Source organism: Lepus europaeus, chromosome 3, assembly GCF_033115175.1.
Source record: "Lepus europaeus isolate LE1 chromosome 3, mLepTim1.pri, whole genome shotgun sequence".
In the NCBI taxonomy this organism is placed as follows: Eukaryota; Metazoa; Chordata; class Mammalia; order Lagomorpha; family Leporidae; genus Lepus; species Lepus europaeus.
In genome coordinates this window covers 32,787,816-32,802,882 of record NC_084829.1, presented here as the reverse complement: position 1 = coordinate 32,802,882, position 15,067 = coordinate 32,787,816, and the positions used below count along the sequence as shown (strand labels likewise).

Below are 15,067 nucleotides of genomic sequence, written 5' to 3'. Positions count from 1 at the left end.
TACCAAAAAAGTAACATCCAAGCACAAAATGGCCACTATACTCCAATCAAAGGGAAAGAATCACTTATAGAGTATGTCATCCACAGGTGGGAAGGGCCACCTGAATAAATCTAGGTGTCCAGTGCTAGATACCTGTGACTCTTATCAAGAAAAGCCACTGTACAACAACTTGAACTCTCTTTAAAACTCTTAAGCTACCCCAACATGGTGAGAATCTTATCTCTCATTACCCATTTAAATTATAATTTTAATCACATTCCACTATAACTACTGGTCCAATTTGCGCTATAGTAAATAACAAAAAGGGTATCAAAACATGATGAAAGCTAACACTCTAGATCAATTAAAAGGTGAAATAAAAATTAAATGTAACTAATCTGATTTCAACAAGCAATTTCTCCTATTTAAAAAAAGAGTAATTTAAATTTTTACATATCACAATGCAAGAGATATTCCTATGATTAGCACAGATATTACAAGGACCAGCTGTTTTTCTGATGCTGTTTCTATCACTAAGTCACTTCTAATGCAACTCCATGAAAACTTGTGAAATAAATAAGAAAAGTTTTAGCTTTTGTGTCCCTTAAAATAAGGAATAATTTAGTAATTTCTTTATCACTCAGGAAGGTGAAGTGCTTTAAGGAATCACAAACATTGTATAACAATATAATTTTCTCAGAAAAAAATGTCTTTTTCAAAAGTCTATATCTTCTATTAATTTTAATCATGCATCCACTCTAGCCATATTCTACTAATAATTCTTTTTGTTGTATTTTTCTTTTTCTAAATTATATCTCATGAAAAGAGTCTGTAGTTCAAGAATATTCTACCTAATTCTGTATGTATATGCAGCTTCATATACTTTATATTATAAGGAAAGCAAGATTATTGTTCCAAACTTATTGCAAAATTGTGACAATAAAGAGGTGACAATGGAGAGAAATTACAGTTAAGACATAAATTATACACTTTAATGTATGCTTTATTATATTTTCAGGTAATATGAGAGAAGTTTCAAAAGCAGAAATATGGCCAGCACTATGGCTTAACAGGCTAATCCTCCGCCTTGCGGTGCCGGCACACCGGGTTCTAGTCCCGGTTGGGGCGCCGGATTCTATCCCGGTTGCCCCTCTTCCAGGCCAGCTCTCTGCTATGGCCTGGGAAGGCAGTGGAGGATGGCCCAAGTGCTTGGGCCCTGCACCCGCATGGGAGACCAGGAGAAGCACCTGGCTCCAAGCTTCAGATCAGCACGATGTGCCGGCCGCAGCGGCCATTGGAGGGTGGACCAACGCCAAAAAGGAAGACCTTTCTCTCTGTCTCTCTCTCTCTCACTGTCCACTCTGCCTCTCAAAAAAAAATTTTTTAAAAAAAGCAGAAATAAAAAGTGATACTACAGAAGCAAAGAAAACTATACCAAAACAAGAAATTGATTTGAGAATTCAAGTAGTCTCATCACCATGCAGTCAAATTTGTCCTAAATATCAGCATAAGAAAGAATTAAGTGGCCTTGTGGAGACCTATGAAAGGAAACAAAATCAGAAAACTGGAATGAAAGTTGAAGAGCTTCCTATGAAAACTCTGAGTGAAAAAGAAAAGAGAAAAAAAAGCAGACAGAAAGAAATACACTGAGAACAGAAACAAGGAAAAGAAGGTGGAGAATGGCCAATTAAGGAAAGGAAATAATGAAAAAAGGGAACAAAAGATAGGCATAAAGAAGACGGAAGACAAAGTCCAGGGGTTTAAATACAAGAAGGGTTATGAAGATACCAAAGACAAGGACACAAAAGAAAGTGAAGACAAGAAAGGAGATGAAGATAAGGATAAGAAAGGATATGAGAACAAGGACAGCAAGAATAAGGAGGGAGACGAAGACATGGAGGACCAGGACAAGAAGAAGGATGAGGACAATATAGGACAGAAAGTTAAGGACATTACGGAGGGTAAAAACAAGAACGGAGAAGACAAAGAGGGAGATGAAGTCAAGGAGGAAAATAAAAAGAAGGACAAGGACAAGAAGGGGTATGAAGACAAGGAGCAACAAGACAACAAGGACAAGGACATGAAGGAAGATGCAGACAAGAAGGGAGAACATAAGGAGAGAGAAGACAAAGATGAAGACAATGAGGACAAAGAGAACAAGAAGAATGAGGACAAGGATAAAGAAAGTGAAGACAAGGAGGGCAAGGACAAGGATGAAGATAAGGATGAGGACAGGAAGAGACATGAAGACAAAGAGCAGGAAAAAGGCATGGATGACAAGGACATGAAGGGAGATCAAGACAAGGACAAGAAGGGAGAACATAAGGAGAGAGAAGAAGACAATGATGGAGATCAAGACAAGGAGGACAAAGAGAACAAGAAGAATGAGAACAAGGAAAAGGGAGATGAAGACAAGGAGAGCAAGAACCAGAAGGAGGATGAGGATGAGGTTAGGAAGGGACAGGAAGACAAAGAGAACAAGGAGGTTGAGGACAAGGATAAGGAAAATGAAGACAAGGACGAGAATGAGGATAAGGACGAGGTTAGACAGGGACAGGAAGACAAGGAGAGCAAAGAGGATGCAGACAAGGATCAGGGAGATGAAGACAAGAGAGAAGATGATAAGGAGAACAAGGACACAAAGGAAGATAAAGACAAGGACAAGAAAGAAGATGACAAGGAGGGAGATGAAGGCAAGTAGGAAAAGGCAAGAAGGAAGATGAATACAAGAAGGGAGTTGAAGAACAAAAGTATGAAAGGAATCTATGAATAAAATGGGTGAAATAATAGTGGGTAAATAGGACATGAAGGAAATAGACCAGAAAGATGCTGGGAAGAAAATGAGCCAGTGATAAGGGGTCACACTGGAGAAAAACAATAGCATCAGCTTTCATAAACAAACAACAGAAATAAATAATACAACTCGGACACCCCAGTCATCAATGGTACAAATTAAAATAATAACCCCTTACATTATCTTTAGTCAAAAATCACTGCTCCTTTGTTTACGGTCTGACAGAAGGTCCTTCATAATTTTCATTTTTTTAGTTACCTCTGTCCCAAGTTTTAGCTTCCAAATGTTTTTTCAAACTTTATATTCATGAGGCATCACTGTAAGGAAAATAAAATTTTGTGAAATAAAACCAATAATAAAATGTTATTTTTATGAAATATGATATTTCCCTGTCTAACCCTGTCATATTACTTAGCTCCTACTCAGTACAACACTCATAAAAGAATGTAAAAATATTTTCATCAATAAGATAAACATAGCAGCCAGTATTGTGGCTCACTATGTTAAGCCATTGCTTCCAATTCCAGCATCCCATATAGGAGTGCCTGTTCCAGTTCTCACTACTCCTCTTCTGATTCATCTCCCTACTAATGCACTTGGAAAAGCGACAGATGATGGCCCAATTACTTGGGCTGCTACCACACAAGTGAGAAACCCAGACAGAGTTCTGAGCTCCTGGCTTCAGCCCGGCCCAATCTGAGCCATTGCGGCCACTTGCAGAGTGAACTAACAGATGGAAAATATCTCACTCTCACTCCCCCTCTCCCTCCCTTTCTCCCTCTTCACCTGCCCTCCCTCCTCCCTCTCCCTGTATGTGTGAGTGACACTGTGTCTTTCAAATAAATATTTTATAAAACAAAACAAGATAAACATGAACAAAAATGAGAAGAGTAAAATAATGGTTTTTATATGTGAGAAGTGGCAAGAACCAAATAAATGAAGCAGATCAATAAATAAAATACATAAAAGTATAAGAGGAAGATATCTTTGCATAGGATTAATACAGGAAGAACTTCCAGAAACAGAATAATTTATAATGTTTTAGTTAGCTATATTAGTAATTCATCTACCAGAGTGTAAACTCTTTAAGAAAGATCTGTATCTTACCACTATTTCCATCCTCATTGTCTATTGTTGGCTAAACTGACTGGGAAAGGAATTAAGAGAAAAACAACAACAATCTCCTGCCCCGACCTCTACCTCAAAAAAAATTTTAGAGCATGAAAACTATGTTCTAAGGTCAAGAAGTAGATCATAGAATCTGTATTTGGCAAATTTCCCCAAAATGAACTTCCCAGATCACCAATGGTGTGTGAGATGATTTTGAATAGTACCTAAGTAAACATTTAAGAGAAAAAAGTATACACAGTTCATTAAGGCTATGATTTTGTAGAAGTTATAGATTAGGATAAGACTAACAAGGTGAATCAACAAAGAAAAATATTAAGTAAAAAAAATAATAGTACAGGTTTGGGCTAGAGTTGTGGCACAGTGGGTTAAGTCACCACCTGTGATGCTGGCATCCCTCACTGGAGCACAGGTTCTGGCCTCAGCTGCTCAGCTTCCAATCCAGATCCCAGATAATGCACCTGAGAAAGCAGCAGAAAAGGAGGGCTCAAGTGCTTGGGTCTCTGCCCACCCACATGGGAAACCTGCATGAGTCCCAGGCTCCTGACTTTGGCCTAGCCTAGACCTGATTATCAGAGCCATTTGGGAAGTGAACCAGCTGACACAATATCTCTTTCTTTGTTTCTCACTCTCTTTGACACTTTGCTTTTTAAATAAATCTTTTAAAAAAGAGAAGAAAATACATAGTTTGTTTTCAGAAAATTATGACACACCATAGGACCTGGATGATTAAAACTTGGCAAACAATGAGGGAATTAGAGGAAAATTAAGTTAGAACAAAAAAAAACAACAGTGCAGGGTTATAGAGATATTGGAGCTTTTATTTCTTTTATTTGATAGGCAATAGAGAGATAAAGGCCTATCTTTTAAGAAGGATAATCTGATGGCATAGACATAAGGAAAAAATCTGAAATACCACTTAGAAGACCATTGTAGTGACAGCCACAAAAGGCTAGCATCTAAATTAATTTGAAGGCAATGAGAATAAAATGAAAGAAATGGATATAATAATTACTTTGAAAGAAAAATGAGCTGATTTTGACAATGAACTGAATGTGTAAAGCAAGGAAAAACTCAAAGATAATTCCAAGGTTCTCATACCTGGTAACTGGTGAGACACAATGCACTATTCATAATGGGAAATCCAACTTAAAAAAACTAGAATTAGACTTACCATATGATCCAGCAATCTCACTTCTAGATACAAACCCAAAAGACGTGAACATGTTGTATCAAAGAGATACCTACACCACTATGTTTATAGCAGCACTGTTCACAATAGCCAAAATATAGTATCAATCAAGGTATTAAATGCCTTGATGTCTTGTCTCTGTTCACAAATGCTGCTACAATGTATGTAGTAGGATCTAATGAATGAGGAGAGGCCACCATTATGGTGTAGCAGGTAAAGCTGCTGCCTGTAATGCCAGCATCTCACGTGGGTACTGGTTAGTGTCCTGATTGCTTCACTTCTGATGAAGCTCCCTGATAATGGCCTGGGAAAAGCAGGGCAAGATAGGATCCTGCCACCCATGTTGGAGACCTGAATGAAATTCCTGGCTCCTAGCTTTGTTCTGGCCAACCCCAGCCATTGAGGCCATCTGGGGCATGAACCAGTTGATGGAAGATTCATTCTCTCTCTCTCTCTTTCACTCTTCCTCTCTTTCTTTCTCCCTCCCTCCCTCCCTCACTCTCTGTAATCTTGACTTTCAAATAAATAAATCTTAAAAAAATAATAAGGAGGCCCAGGGGAGTAGTTAAGCCTATTATAATTCCGCCATTGAAGTCCCTGGTACAACTGAGAATGGGGAACAAGAGTCACAAGAATGATGCACAAAAACCATTTAACTAACTGTTAGGATGCCGATTGAAGGCTCTGGAATTAAGACATAATTTTCTTTACATGAGAACATGCTCAACCCCTTTCCTGTGATTAGAGTTGTTTTGCAAACTAAATGTTCAAGTAACAATTTTCCCCTGCAGGTTCCCCTGAAATGTTGACATATTATAATTTAAAATTGCTTACTAATTTTTACTAAAGATTACGGTTAATTAAGGTTACTAAGAGCAAGAAATAATTCTGATTAATGGTAATTTTGAAAAGGAAAAAAAGATTTTTGAAAAACAAGTTATCTGGGCTGGCACTGTGGCATAGTAGCTTAAGCTTCCACCAGTGGCACCAGCATCCTATATGGGCTCCAGTCTGTGTTCTGGCTGTTCCACTTCTGATCCAGCTCCCTGCAGACAGTCTGGGAAAGCAGTGGATAATGGCCCAAGTGCTTGGGCCCCTGCACCCACATGAGGGACCCAGAAGCAGCTCTAGGCTCCTGGTTGCAGATCAGCCCAACTCTGGCCATTACAGCCATTTGGGGAGTGAACCAGCAGATAGAAAATATCTCTCTCTGTCTCTCCCTCTCTCTTTCTGTAACTCTGCCTCTAAAATAAAATAAAATCTTTAAAAAAACAAGCTGTTACAGAAACTGCTTTTTTACCTCCAATGGTGGAACTAGAAATGTGCCAGGGGATTTCAAATCAATCTTACCAAGGAGGCAGGTACCAATGCCAACGCACTTGGTAAAGTGATAAGTATAAATACACAACCGATCAAAAAGATAGGGTATGTGTCAAAGAGATTTCACAAATAAGACCAGTGTAAACAAATGATGAAGGATAGAATTAAAAGGGAGAGAATGATCCTGCGGGGGAAGCAGGACACACAGCAGACTCATAGAATGGCAAATGCCCAAAACAGCACTCCTGCCTCAGAATCAACCCTTGGGACATTCGGATCTGGCTAAAAGGTCCATGAGAGTCTCATAGGCATGGAAAGCCATGAGACAGTGGCAAAAAAACAATCTAAATGAAAGACCCTGGTGAATAAGACCCCAGCAGAAGGAACAGGCCATCAAGGAGAGAGGCGCCTTTCTCTGAAGGGAGGAAGGAACCTCCACTGTGACACGGCCTTGACTAAATAAGTTCAGAGTCGGTGAACTCAAGGGACTTCCATAGCCTAGACAGCTCATAGCAAGAGTCTCGGGTGATTGGGGAGGGGCCAAGATGGCGGATAGTGAGGACGTGTGCCTTAGTTTGGGAAAATAAACTTTCATAAAAGCGGAATTACTGTAGCGTCAGGAAAAAACTCAAGAAAAAAAACTGCAGAGGAATCGCTTCCGGATCTTGTGGAGGAAACACAGAGGACTTACAGGGAACCCACCGCGTGGAAAACCAACCGAGACAAGCCGAGCGGCAGCGGCGGGAGAGGAGGCAGAGCCACAGAATCTCGCCAGCGCGGGAACGGAGGAGGGTAAGAAAGACAAAAGACCTGAGAAGTCCGAGACATTGGGGGGAGGGGGAACAGAGGCCTCTCCCTTCACTCACCAAGCAAAACAAAGAGCACCGCGATTTTACATATGTAAAGCTCAGCCAAACTCAGTATCTTTAGCGAAACTGGAGAACACATTGAGGGCTGCATAAACTCTTTGTGTGGCCCCAGGGGTAGATCAAAGGAATACTCACAGAGGCCAGATTTCAACTACCCTCAACTCCACTCCCAACTGAGTCAAAAAAAAAAAAAAAAAAAACAAAGAGAGAGAGAGAGAGAGAGAGAGAGAGCGTCCCAGCAAGGAGCAAATAATCTGGGAGAGTCGCTCTTTACACAGCCTTAACCCTCAAGAAACAAGCATAGCTCTCTGGCCATACCCATCACAGCCCCTAAGGCTCCAACAAAACAGACAGCTCACTTAGAGGCATAGTATAACGAGAGAAAAAAAAAACAAAAACAAAAACAAAAACACCACAAATTATCTCTAACTTGCCAAGCCGGAACGGAGGAGGGTAAGAAAGACAAAAGACCTGAGAAGTCCGAGACATTGGGGGGAGGGGGAACAGAGGCCTCTCCCTTCACTCACCAAGCAAAACAAAGAGCACCGCGATTTTACATATGTAAAGCTCAGCCAAACTCAGTATCTTTAGCGAAACTGGAGAACACATTGAGGGCTGCATAAACGCTGTGTATGGTCCCAGGGGTAGATCAAAGGAATACTCACAGAGGCTAGATTTCAACTACCCTCAACCCCACTCCCAACTAAGTCAAAACAAAAAAAAAGAGAGAGAGAGAGAGAGCGTCCCAGCAAGGAGCAAATAATCTGGGAGAGTCGCTCTTTACACAGCCTTAAACCTCAAGAAACAAGCATAGCCCTCTGACCACACCCATCACAGCCCCTAAGGCTCCAACAAAACAGACAGCTCACTTAGAGGCATAGTATAACCAGAGAAAAAAAAACAAAAACAAAAACACCACAAATTATCTCTAACATGCCAAGCAAGAAACATAGAAGCGGAGCCACCAAGAACAAGGAAGGCACTATGACGCCCACAAGTGAACAAGACATGCCAATGCAAGATTATGAAGATGAAGAGATAGAGCAAATGCAAGAAGCAGATTTCAAAAAATTCACAAGAACATTAAGAAGTTCTCAAAAACAAATTCTTGAACTACAGAAATCCTTAATGGACAAGATAGAAAATCTCTCCCGTGAAAATGAAATATTAAGGAGGAATCAAAATGAAATGAAACAACTAGTGGAACAGGAAATTGCGATAGTGAAAAAAAACCTCAATGAAATGAAGAACTCAATAGATCAAATGGCAAACACATTAGAGAGCCTTAAAAACAGAATGGATGAAGCAGAGGAGAGAATATCGGAATTAGAAGACAGAGAACAGGAAAGGAAACAGTCAAATCAAAGAAAAGAAGAAGAAATCAGAAATCTAAAAAATACTGTCAGGAATCTACAGGATACTATCAAAAAACCCAACATTCGGGTTCTAGGAGTTCCTGAAGGCATGGAAAGGGAGAAAGGATTAGAAGGCCTTTTTAGTGAGATACTAGCAGAAAATTTCCCAAGTTTGGAGAAGGACAGAGACATCCTAGTACAGGAAGCTCAGAGAACCCCTAATAAACATGATCAAAAGAGATCCTCACCACGACACGTCGTAATCAAACTCACCACAGTGAAACACAAAGAAAAGATCCTAAAATGTGCAAGAGAGAAACGACAGATTACTCTCAGAGGATCTCCAATTAGACTTACAGCTGATTTCTCATCAGAAACCCTACAAGCCAGGAGAGAATGGCGAGATATAGCCCAGGTACTAAGAGAGAAAAACTGCCAGCCCAGAATATTATATCCTGCAAAGCTCTCATTTGTGAATGAAGGTGAAATTAAGACCTTTCACAGCAAACAGAAATTGAAAGAATTTGTCGCCACTCGTCCAGCCCTGCAAAAGATGCTTAAAGACGTGTTACATACAGAAACACAGAAACACGGTCACCAATATGAAAGAAGGTAAAGGAAGGAAACCTCAGAGCAAAAGATCACAGGAATCTCAAACCAGATATTAGAAAATATCTTTGGCAAATGGCAGGGCAAAGTTACTCCTTCTCAATAGTCACATTGAATGTTAATGGCTTGAATTGTCCAGTTAAAAGACACCGATTGGCTGATTGGATTAAGGAACAAAACCCATCCTTTTGCTGCTTACAAGAAACCCATCTATCCAACAATGATCCATACAAGCTGAGAGTGAAAGGCTGGAAAAAGATATACCACGCCAACAGAAATGAAAAGAGAGCGGGCGTAGCCATCTTAATATCGGACAACATAAACTTTACCACAAAAACTGTTAGGAGAGACAAAGAGGGGCACTATATAATGATTAAGGGATCCATTCAACAGGAAGATATAACGATTCTCAACGTATATGCACCTAATTACAGGGCACCAGCTTATTTAAAAGACTTGTTAAGGGACTTAAAGGGAGACTTAGACCCCAATACAATAGTACTGGGGGACTTCAATACTCCACTCTCAGAGATAGACAGATCAACAGGACAGAAGATCAACAAGGAGACAGTAGATTTAAATGACACTATAGCCCAAATGGATCTAACAGACATCTACAGAACATTTCATCCTACATCTAAGGACTTTACATTCTTCTCAGCAGTACATGGAACCCTCTCTAGGATTGACCACATACTAGGCCATAAAGCAAGTCTCAGCAAATTCAAAAGAATTAGAATCATACCATGCAGCTTCTCAGACCACAAAGGAATGAAATTGGAAATTGGCAACTCAGGAATCCCTAGAGCACGTGCAAACACATGGAGATTGAACAACATGCTCCTGAATGAACAATGGGTCATAGAAGAAATTAAAAGAGAAATCAAAAATTTTCTGGAAGTAAATGAGGATAACAGCACAACATACCAAAACCTATGGGATACAACAAAAGCAGTGTTAAGAGGAAAGTTTATATCAATAGGTGCCTACATCAAGAAATTGGAAAGGCACCAAATAGACGAGCTTTCAAGTCATCTCAAGGATCTAGAAAATCTGCAGCAAACCAAACCCAAACCCAGTAGGAGAAGAGAAATAATTAAAATCAGAGAAGAAATCAACAGGATTGAATCCAAAAAAACATTACAAAAAATCAGCCAAACGAGGAGCTGGTTTTTTGAAAAAATAAACAAAATTGACACCCCATTGGCCCAACTAACTAAAAAAAGAAGAGAAAACACCCAAATCAATAGGATCAGAGATGAAATGGGAAACGTAACAACAGACGCCACAGAAATAAAAAGAATCATCAGAAATTACTACAAGGACTTGTATGCCAGCAAACAGGGAAATCTATCAGAAATGGACAGATTCTTGGACACATACAACCTCCCTAAATTGAGCCAGGAAGACATAGAAAACCTAAACAGACCAATAACTGACACAGAAATTGAAACAGTAATAAAGGCCCTCCCAACAAAGAAAAGCCCAGGACCAGATGGATTCACTGCTGAGTTCTACCAGACATTTAGAGAAGAACTAACTCCAATTCTTCTCAAACTATTCAGAGCAATCGAAAAAGAGGGAATCCTCCCAAATTCCTTCTATGAAGCCACCATCACCTTAATTCCTAAGCCAGAAAGAGACGCAACATTGAAAGAGAATTACAGACCAATATCCCTGATGAACATAGATGCAAAAATCCTCAATAAAATTCTGGCCAATAGAATGCAACAACATATCAGAAAGATCATCCACCCAGACCAAGTGGGATTCATCCCCGGTATGCAGGGATGGTTCAACATTCGCAAAACAATCAACGTAATACACTACATTAACAGACTGCAGAAGAAAAACCATATGATTCTCTCAATAGATGCAGAGAAAGCATTTGATAAAATACAACACCCTTTCATGATGAAAACTCTAAGCAAACTGGGTATGGAAGGAACATTCCTTAATACAATCAAAGCAATATATGAAAAACCCACGGCCAACATCCTATTGAATGGGGAAAAGTTGGAAGCATTTCCACTGAAATCTGGTACCAGACAGGGATGCCCTCTCTCACCACTGCTATTCAATATAGTTCTGGAAGTTTTGGCCAGAGCTATTAGGCAAGAAAAAGAAATTAAAGGGATACAAATCGGGAAGGACGAACTCAAACTATCCCTCTTTGCAGATGATATGATTCTTTATTTAGGGGACCCAAAGAACTCTACTAAGAGACTGCTGGAACTCATCGAACAGTTTGGCAAAGTAGCAGGATATAAAATCAATGCACAAAAATCAACAGCCTTTGTATACACAGGCAATGCCACGGCTGAGGAAGAACTTCTAAAATCAATCCCATTCACAATAGCTTCAAAAACAATCAAATACCTTGGAATAAACTTAACCAAAGACGTTAAAGATCTCTACGATGAAAACTACAAAACCTTAAAGAAAGAAATAGAAGAGGATACCAAAAAATGGAGAAATCTTCCATGCTCATGGATTGGAAGAATCAATATCATCAAAATGTCTATCCTCCCAAAAGCAATTTATACATTCAATGCAATACCCATCAAGATCCCGAAGACCTTCTTCTCAGATATAGAAAAAATGATGCTGAAATTCATATGGAGACACAGAAGACCTCGAATAGCCAAAGCAATCCTGTACAACAAAAACAAAGCCGGAGGAATCACAATACCTGACTTTAGGACATACTACAGGGCAGTTGTTATCAAAACAGCATGGTACTGGTACAGAAACAGATGGATAGACCAATGGAACAGAATAGAAACACCAGAAATCAATCCAAACACCTACAGCCAACTTATATTTGACCAAAGATCCAAATCTAATCCCTGGAATAAGGACAGTCTATTCAATAAATGGTGCTGGGAAAATTGGATTTCCACATGCAGAAGCTTGAAGCAAGACCCATACCTATCACCTTACACAAAAATTCACTCAACATGGATTAAAGACTTAAATCTACGACCCGAAACCATCAAATTATTAGAGAGCATTGGAGAAACCCTGCAAGATATAGGCACAGGCAAAGACTTCTTGGAAAAGACCCCAGCAGCACAGGCAGTCAAAGCCAAAATTAACATTTGGGATTGCATCAAATTGAGAAGTTTCTGTACTTCAAAAGAAACAGTCAGGAAAGTGAAGAGGCAACCAACAGAATGGGAAAAAATATTCGCAAACTATACTACAGATAAAGGATTGATAACCAGAATCTACAAAGAAATCAAGAAAATCCACAACAACAAAACAAACAACCCACTTAAGAGATGGGCCAAGGACCTCAATAGACATTTTTCGAAAGAGGAAACCCAAATGGCCAACAGACACATGAAAAAATGTTCAAGATCACTAGCAATCAGAGAAATGCAAATCAAAACCACAATGAGGTTCCATCTCACCCCGGTGAGAATAGCTCACATTCAGAAATCTACCAACAACAGATGCTGGAGAGGATGTGGGGAAAAAGGGACACTAACCCACTGTTGGTGGGAATGCAAACTGGTTAAGCCACTATGGAAGTCTGTCTGGAGACTCCTCAGAAACCTGAACATAACCCTACCATACAACCCAGCCATCCCACTTCTTGGAATTTACCCAAAGGAATTTAATTTGACAAATAAAAAAGCCATCTGCACATTAATGTTTATTGCAGCTCAATTCACAATAGCTAAGACCTGGAACCAACCCAAATGCCCATCAACAGTAGACTGGATAAAGAAATTATGGGACATGTACTCCATAGAATACTATACAGCAGTAAGAAACAATGAAACCCAGTCATTGGCAACAAGATGGAGCAATCTGGAAAACATCATGCTGAGTGAATTAAGCCAGTCCCAAAGAGAAAAATATCATTTGTTTTCCCTGATCGATGACAACTGAGCGCCAAAGAGGAAACCTGTTAAGTGAAATGGACACTATAAGCAACAATGAACTGATCAGCTCCTGTCCTGACTTTAGATGTACAATGTAATACTTTATCCTTTTTAGTATTTGTTGTTGTTGTTGTTGTTCTAGTACTATTGGTTGAACTCAGTAATTAACACACAATTATTCTCAGGTGTTTAAATTTTAACTGAAAAGTGATCCCTGTTAAATCTAAGAGTGGAAAAAGAGAGGGAGGAGATGAACAATTTGGAACATGCTCAATCGGACTGGCCGCAAATGGTGGAGTTAGAAATGTGCAGGGGATTCCAACACAATTCCATCAAGATGGCATGTACCAATGCCATCGCACTAGTCCAAGTGATCAATTTCAGCTCACAATTGATAGCTCTGATAGGTCTAAGAGTCAAAGAGATCACACAAACAAGACAAGTATCTGCTAATACTAACTGATAGAATCAGAAAGGGAGAGAAAGATCCAACATGGGAAGTGGGATACACAGCAGACTCATAGGATGGCAGATGTCCTAAACAACACTCCGGCCTCAGAATCAGCCCTCAAGGCATTCAGATCTGGCTGAAGAGCCCATGAGAGTATAGCAGGCATGGAAAGCCAAGATATCATGGAAAAAAAAAAAAGACCTAAATGAAAGATCTCTGTGAGTGAGATCCCAGTGGAAAGAACGGGGCCATCAAAGAAGGAGATACCCTTCTCCGAAGGGAGGAGAGAACCTCCACTTTGACTATGACCCTATCAGAATAAGACCAAAGTCAGCGAACTCTAAAGGCTTCCATAGCCCTGGCAACTCATGACTAGAGCCTAGGGAGATTACTGACGCCATGAACAGGAGTGTCAAATTGTTAAGTCAGCAACAGGAGTCACTGTGTACTTACACCCCATGCGGGATCTGTCCCTAATGTGTCGTCTAAAGCCAAGTGATGCTATGACTGGTACTGAAACAGTATTTTTATACTTTGCGTTTCTGTGTGGGCGCAGACTGATGAGGTCTTTGCTAATTATATACTGAAGTGATCTTCTGTATATAAAGAGAATTGGAAATGAAAAAAAAAAAAAACAACCTGGTGCTAAAATGGAAATGGCATAGAAAATTAATTATTTTGAAAAAAAAAATTATGTAGGATCTCTGTCTTTAATGTGCTGTACATTGCTATTTAATGCTATAATTAGTAATCCAATGGTAGTTTTTTCACTCGATGTTGCTATATGGGCAAAATGTTGAAACCTTTACCTAATATATACTAAATTGATCTTCTGTATACAAAGAGAATTGAAAATGAATCTTTACATGAATGGAAGGGGAAAGGGAGCGGGAGGGGGGAGGGTTGCGGGCGGGAGGGAAGTTATGGGAGGGGGGAAGCCATTGTAACCCACAAGCTATACTTTGGAAATTTATATTCATTAAATAAAAGTTTAATAAAAAAAAAAAAAAGTCTCGGGTGATTGCTGACGTCATAAATAAGAGTGCCAATTGTTAAATTAACAACGGGACTTCCCCAGCCCCCCCCCCCCCGCTCTGTTGGGACCTGGGAACCTCGCCCAGGAGCGGAATCCCAATAAAAGCTTGTGAATTAATTGATTCGTCTGCCTGGGAAGATTTGTTACATGCTGGACACCTTGCAGATGGTGCCGAAACCCGGGAGCTGAGGGTGCACACCTCCCCTTTCTGGGTTCGAGGCCCCCTCGCTCCTTGAACCTGTCTGGTGCCCCAGGCTGACTACGGACCATGCTCGACCAACTGTAAGTAATTCCTCCCCTGCTCCCCCTCCCTCTTCTGGGTTGGCCCAGTCTCTGCAATCTCTGGTTAGCTATCTGTCTGGACCTAGACCTCCAAATCGTGCGCACGTGGGCTCTGTTCTCCACTATTTAGCCTCCCAGTGGCTGTGGAGATGTCCCGCT

General features: G+C 40.1%; 1 protein-coding gene across 1 annotated transcript in view; it reads right to left on the bottom strand.

Annotated features, from left to right (window-relative positions):
- Positions 1-5,667: 5,667 nt before the first annotated feature.
- LOC133756492 (butyrophilin subfamily 3 member A2-like) overlaps positions 5,668-15,067 on the bottom strand; it is a 67,302-nt gene continuing 57,902 nt past the window's right edge. Inside the window, 1 exon segment of the mRNA XM_062187166.1 lies at positions 5,668-5,699. Coding sequence (XP_062043150.1) covers positions 5,668-5,699 — 32 coding nt within the window.